Genomic DNA, 6,934 nt, shown 5'->3' on the forward strand with positions numbered 1-6,934 from the left:
AATACAACAGTAAACATCACATTACAGTGAACATTAAACATACAGTTTGGTACCTTCTATTTTACAGAGACCCAGCAGGGACATAGTGGGAGGAAAATATATATTTTGAAATTTTTGCGTTACCTCCTACAGTTTTGTTTTCCTTCGCAATATTTTTGTGTTCCCTGGCAAAGATCTTTTATGTTCCATCACAACACTGTTGTTCCACAAAGACTTCCTGTTCACTTTATATTTGAAATATATATATGTAATTTGTATGTACAGTTCAGCATGTACCATGTATGTGGTTGATGTGCATATTGTGCATACGTCTTGCAGTGGTTGAGACCTTTGTACATCACTATGGAGCGTTTCACAGTGAATGCATTTCTTCATTCGCCAATGGGTTGCTCTCATGGTCGCCGAACAATTTATTTCTTTTTTATTGCACAACTACCATTAGTATTTCCACAAAATAACAAAATATTTATTGATAAAATAAAGTTATAAAAAATACAATAAATAATAGGGATGCCTTGACAGCTGATGGATCAGCCGGTCCCTGAGTCTGGGGTCTTGAAGATTTTTGGTCTTGAGGTGGCACAGGGTTGCTGTCATGGCTGGCTACAACTTCCTTTTTTTAGTGTTTAAGTTTTTTTAAACTACTATCATCAGTCATACTAAAATATACAATAATATTTAAAGAAAAAACTAACAAGTAAAAAGAAAGGAATATAAAAAAATGGGGGATCCTCTGACAACTGATGGACCAGCTGGTTCTCGGGTACAGGTATTTCCACGTCTTCAGTCTGAAACAAATCAAAATTAAAGTCTGCTATTTAATGCATTATTAACCAAAGAACATCTAAAAAAGATTTTTTAACAATTATGAAAATTTAGGAACATGCATAAAAGAGTGCATAAGCAAATATCAAAAAATGTTCAGAATGTAAATAATACCGTAAACCAGTCATGGAGACTCAGTTTCTCAAGTTCAATTCGCTGCTCTGGGTCGATCTGGAGACAGCAGCGGATCAAATCACAGCATTCTGTGCAGAAAGAAGAGAGAGAACTCAAATTTACTTCACAACTCTAGTTTGTATTATGCAGATTGACCACTTGCCTTGACCCGAATAGAGATTTTACCTTTTGACAAGTGATCTTTGGTCCAGATGTTACGTCTGATCATTTGCAGGTCATGTCGATTTGGAAAATCCCCACACATCATCACATAAAGGAGTAGCCCGAGAGACCACACTGTCGTTGTTTCACCGTGGTACTCGCCAGTTATTCGATACTCAGGAGGGACATAATCATCTGTACCTGATTGAGAGAGATTTTAACCATTAAATGATGATATTCTTTTAATTAAATAGCCATTACTAAGCAATAATGTATTCGATTTACAACAGACAGGAAGCAATGTTTTTCACTTCATTCATTAAAGGAATAGTTCAGCCAAAAAGTAAAACTCTGTCATCATTTACTCACTCTTGATCAGTTTCAAATCTTTTACATTTCTTCTGTTGAGCACAAAAGAAGATATTTTGAAGAAAGTAAGAAACCTCTAACCATTGACTTCCATAGTATTTGTTCTTTTCTACTAACTGGTTACAGGGTTTCAGCTTTCTTCAAAATATCTTCTTTTGTGTTCAATAGAAGAAACTCATAAAAGTTTAAAATCACTGGAGGAAGAGTAAATAGTGCACAAATCTTCTATCCCTTTAATACACCAGATCTTCAGTATTAATCGATTGGTGGACTTCATTCTATGATGCTATTTGAGAGCTTGACTCGGAGTCTATTGTAAACTCGTTACTACAGTTTGAGACTCACTTCACAGTTTAAGGGATCATACTTACCAGCAAAACCTCTGTAAGGAGCATCAGTGAGGATTTCCCCGCATCCAAAGTCGATCAATTTGATTTCGAGGGTGTCCGGGTTGATCAGGAGGTTCTCCATCTTAATATCGCGGTGAAACACTTTGCGTCGGCAGCACGTTTGAGCTGCCAGTGTTGCCTGCCACATGATCACCCGTGCCACATCCTCCTCAATGATCGACTCTTGGCGCAAGAGAAAGGTGAGCAGCTCTTCAGAGGGCATGGGCCGCTCTAGGACCATGATGTACTCGTCCTCATTCACGCGCCAGTCCAAAAGCTGAATTATTTCCGGTGTTGCGGGTTCTTGGTTTGCAAGAACTAAAAGAGCAACCTCCATTGGAAGTGATTCTGAGTAGCCGTCCTGGAAGAAATTTATTTGTTATAATGATTGGATGAATATCGTGTAAAAATGTTGACAATAACAGTTTGTCTAGTGATTTATAGATACTTGGAAATGAAACAGTGAATAAGAGTAGAAGAGAACAGCCTACTTACAATGTTGATGAACCTGACGTTCTCGTTGTAGGCTATTTTAATTGCCACCTGTTCAACAGAACAAAAAAGGATGTGTTATAGAATTATACACAATTATTGTGTTCAGAGTTCATATATGTCTATCTCATGGCAATTTGTCACTTTTTGACTTTTTGATTTAGTGGCTGATTAGTATGAATTTGTACAATCTCACTCTTGTAATTTGCTTATCCAGGTTGACAGTTGGGTTTAGGCCTGGGGTTTGGTGCCACGCATCCTTTTAAAAATCATACATTTTCATACGAATGAACTCATCTGAATTCACAGCAATTAGCCACTAAGTGACAAAAGGTAAAATAGTTCAGTTTTCTTCTGAGATCAGGCTGATATTTCAGTCATTAACACTGAACAGTTCAACAAAGAAGCAGTTTAATTTAGCCCAAAATAATAATCAGATATCTATCCATTATTTTAATCTGATACTCTGATTTAAAGCAGTGATCTAGATATTAATTGATGAAAATTGATGATACCTGAAGGCCATCCTCTAGTCGGGTTGCTGCTTGAACAAGTCCAAAGCCTCCTCTACCCAGCAGAACACCAAGTTCATAAGAGGATGAATTGATGACTGTCAAAAGAAAAATCAAAGATGTTGAAATAAAATGTCAATCAGTAGAGAGTTTATTTACTCCAAGACTATTGTCTGATTCATATACGCACCAAATATTTGTCCTTAAAAATAAATTCACACAAAACAGGACTGTTTAAATGAACTGTAGTAGTTATAGAAATATGTTTTTCTTCATGTAAAATGTACATATTCAGCACACACACGTCAACAAATGAACAATGAAATCTTGTTGAATGTGGAAAAACCATTAAGCTATTTATCATCTATTATTAAACAAAACGCATAAAACATTTGAGTGCTGATTAAATATTGACAATAATAAAGACATTGCCATAAAAAGTGTGTGTGCATGCGTGTGTTGGGTTAACAGTACCAAACTGACCCATTATTTCGCTGATCTTATTCTCTTCTTTGGTCTGAAACAGAAACAGAAATCATATTTATTGTCATCACACAAACTGCATAAAAACAAATATAGGCAACATGCCTAAAGTAAAGAAAGTGGACATTAAAGAACATGAAGAATGAATATAAGATGGTGTATTAGGACTGACTATACAGCTTTACATCAAACTGTAAATCTAATGTCTATTATCTACTAACTAATCAAATCAAAAATATTAAAATTCATTAACATGTATTTACCTTAATCCAGCTGTGGAGGTTGAGTCGCTGCAGTTCAATCCGCTCTCTGGGGTCTATCTTGAGACAACAGCGCATAAAATCGCAGCATTCTGTGCAGAACGAAGAGAGAGACATGATTATTACCTTGAAATTTGTTCACACTCAAATGATCAAGATCTGGTATGTGTAACTTTTCTCTCAAAGGGCCGCTATCCTGCAGAGTTTAGCTCCAACTCTAGTCAAACACACGTGTCTATAGCTTTCCAGTGATCTTGAAAACATTGATTAGACTGTTCAGGTTTGTTTAGTTAAAGACAGGCATACATGGTGTGAAGATTGTAGATTGTGAAGATCAGAAGATTGTATATAGTGTCAAAAACATGGACCTAGGAAGACATTGCTTTCAGAGCCAATCTCTTTCTCGTTCTCCGTCTCTCTTATATATCAGCTATTGATAAAAGTCTTGCTTTTTCAGTTTCAGGGAACCAGTATCCTTGTGTGTGAATTATAAGGTGAAATATAACCTTGTCTTTTGTAAAATATCATCTCTGACGACTCTGCCATGTATGACACATCATGCAGCGGTTGCTGTTGAGTGAGTTTGTCCTCCTGATTGGTCAATTTCTGATAGATTGTAAGACTGGCTCATTCAACTGCACACACCTCATGAATTTAAGCCAACAAATCCTGAACATTTTTCACATATTTAAAAATTATCTGGAGCGAAACAATTGCTAAACTCAATTCGAAATTTCTTCTCACTCAGTATGAGCAATGACCAAACAAGCATCAATGATTTCCACAACTTCTCCTGATGGGAGAAATATACGAGCTCGTACAACAGCAACATTTCATGCACCTGCCTTGAGACTAACAATTACAACTGTTCTGTGCTGAAATGAAGATCTCACCTTCTGACAGGCCTTCTATGTCTTTATTCATGATCGTATTCAGTTCTCGTCTTGTTGGAAACTTCCAGAAAAGCATTACAAACAAGACTAGCCCGAGAGACCACACTGTTGCTGGTTCTCCATGGTATTCGCCAGTATCCAGAAACTCAGGAGGACGATACTCATCTGTGCCTGGAGGAAAGAGATTTTGTTTCAGTTAACATGGCAGTCATGTATGAAAAGCCCTCAAGTCATCACCATAGTTTGAAGGTATCATACATACCAGAATAGGCTGTGTAAGCCTCATCCTTGAGGATTTCCCCGCACCCGAAGTCAATCAATTTGACCTCAAGGGTGTCCGGGTTGATCAGGAGGTTCTCCAGCTTGATATCTCGGTGTAACACTTTTCTTTGGCAGCATGTTTGAGCTGCGAATACGGCCTGTTTCATGATGAACTGTATGTCATCTTCATCAATGGGGCCAACATAGCTTTCTATGAAATCATTCAAGGGCTGACAGGGTATGGGCTGTTCCAGGACCATAAGGTAGAAGTCACGTTCCACCTGCCAGTCCAGAAGCTCAATAATTTCAGGAACCCTTGGGCCTTGATTCACAAGGATTTGAAGAGCAATTTCTATTGGAAGTGGTTCAGCAAAACCATCCTAGAAGAGAAAGTTTTTATGATGAATCAGTGGTAAAAGAATTGAAATCAGTTGATTGTCTACTAAAATATCATCTGCAGTCTGTGATTAAAGAATTCATTCACCCAAAAATGACAATTCTGTTATTAATTACCCTCATGTTGTTACAATACCCTAAGACATTCGTTCATCTTAGGAACACAAATCCCTCATCCTTCATCAAAAGCAATGAGATGCTCAAAGTCCAGAAAAGGAAGCAAAAACTTTGTTTTTTAGTCTTAAAAGTGTTAGCTTGAAGCTTTGTATGCTAACAGGATTTAGTCTAAAATATCTAAACTCTCGGGGGGTTGGAATGATATGAGGGTAAGTAATTAATAACATAATTTCATTTATGGGTGAACTAATCCTTTAATGTTAGCATGAAGTGTTTGAAATGTAAAATTGTGAAACAGGAGAAACAGAGAGCACAGTTTTCTTACAATGCTGATGAACTTGGTGTGGTATATCGAGCAGTATTTCACTGCAACCTGATCAACAAAACAAAAGAATGGATGTGTTAGAATTATGAACAAAGGCGATGGTGATACGAGAATAACAGGACAAAAATAATTGGCTAGATTAATATTGCTATTCAGATCCATACCTGAAGTCCATCATCCAAACGGGTCGCTGCATAGACGGTTCCAAAACCTCCTTCACCGAGCTCATCAACAACTTCATATTGGCGTGAATTGATGACTGTTAAAAGAGAAATCAGAGATGTTGAAATAAAATCTGACAGCACTTACTGTTCTAAATCGAATTAAGAGCTACGTTTTACTTTCTGAAGACAAATTAGCTGAATATTAGTTATTAACAACATTTAAACAATCTGTGTATTGAAGTCAGTCTGAAGCACAAACTACTAAACTGTAGGGGTCTAACTATTCGCACCTAACCATTTCAGTACAGGACTCTGAGTTCAGTCAGTGTGTACAAAATATGGACAAAAAGACAGTTCAAGTCAGGGGAAAGTGACACTGCTGGATGTAAATGCTCAGTAGTGCTCTGCTGCAACACTGCACTGACCAACACATCTCTGTGCATGAATGAACAAGAGTGAGTACAACACCTCAATATAATATTTAAGTTCTTGCATTTTCTGAATACAAGTGAAAAATGTACGTCTTTTATTAAAAACTTAAATGTAACTGGTGTTTTTTTCTGTCAAATAAAATTTGGCAGATTTGTAAAGCAGTTTTTAGTTTTATTCATGCAGCAAAGGTTTTAGTAATTATTGTCCTTTTTTTTCATGTATTGAAAAATCCATATATATATATATTCTAATTTATTTGTATATTATTTCATGTAGAATTCACCTTTTGTCACATTATTAGAGCTCTACCTTCTATGTTTGTATATATTTTGTGTTTACGATTGATAATAGTAATAAAAGATCACAAGCATTTTTTAAGATTTGCTTGTTTTTTCCAACTGTAATGAAATTGAACAGAACTATTTATCGTTATACCCTACTAAACTGAGGTAAAACTGTGAATGTTGACTGAATTAATGAATGAGTGTCAAGGAGGAAAACTTACCAAAAATTGTTTTCTTCTCCTGAAGAACTGAAGGCACTGCAGCTTGAAGGACATCATCCTCACTACAGTCGGACGTGGCACAGGCTGTAGGGACGTCGTCAATACTTTGAGCTGCAGCATGGTCTGGAGTTTGGAGGGTCGGTGTAGTGTTGGGAGATTGGAGGACATCACTGTGGTCGTCAACATGGACTGGACAGCCACTGGTGCTTGGTTCCTCCGATGACAGGTATTCAGT

The 6,934-nt window shown here is 36.9% G+C and overlaps 1 protein-coding gene across 1 annotated transcript; it reads right to left on the bottom strand.

The window, feature by feature from the left end:
- Positions 1–659: 659 nt before the first annotated feature.
- LOC130235947 (serine/threonine-protein kinase pim-1-like) lies at positions 660–2,938 on the bottom strand. The gene is made up of 6 exons (XM_056466479.1): positions 2,867–2,938; positions 2,355–2,402; positions 1,842–2,220; positions 1,126–1,302; positions 940–1,028; positions 660–788 (listed from the first exon to the last, which is right to left on the bottom strand). Exons 3-6 carry the CDS (start codon positions 2,194–2,196, stop codon positions 660–662), a joined length of 750 nt encoding a protein of 249 aa, XP_056322454.1. The 5' UTR covers positions 2,197–2,220; positions 2,355–2,402; positions 2,867–2,938.
- Positions 2,939–6,934: the final 3,996 nt, after the last annotated feature.

The sequence above is a fragment of the Danio aesculapii genome, chromosome 2 (assembly GCF_903798145.1).
Source record: "Danio aesculapii chromosome 2, fDanAes4.1, whole genome shotgun sequence".
Lineage (NCBI taxonomy): Eukaryota > Metazoa > Chordata > Actinopteri > Cypriniformes > Danionidae > Danio > Danio aesculapii.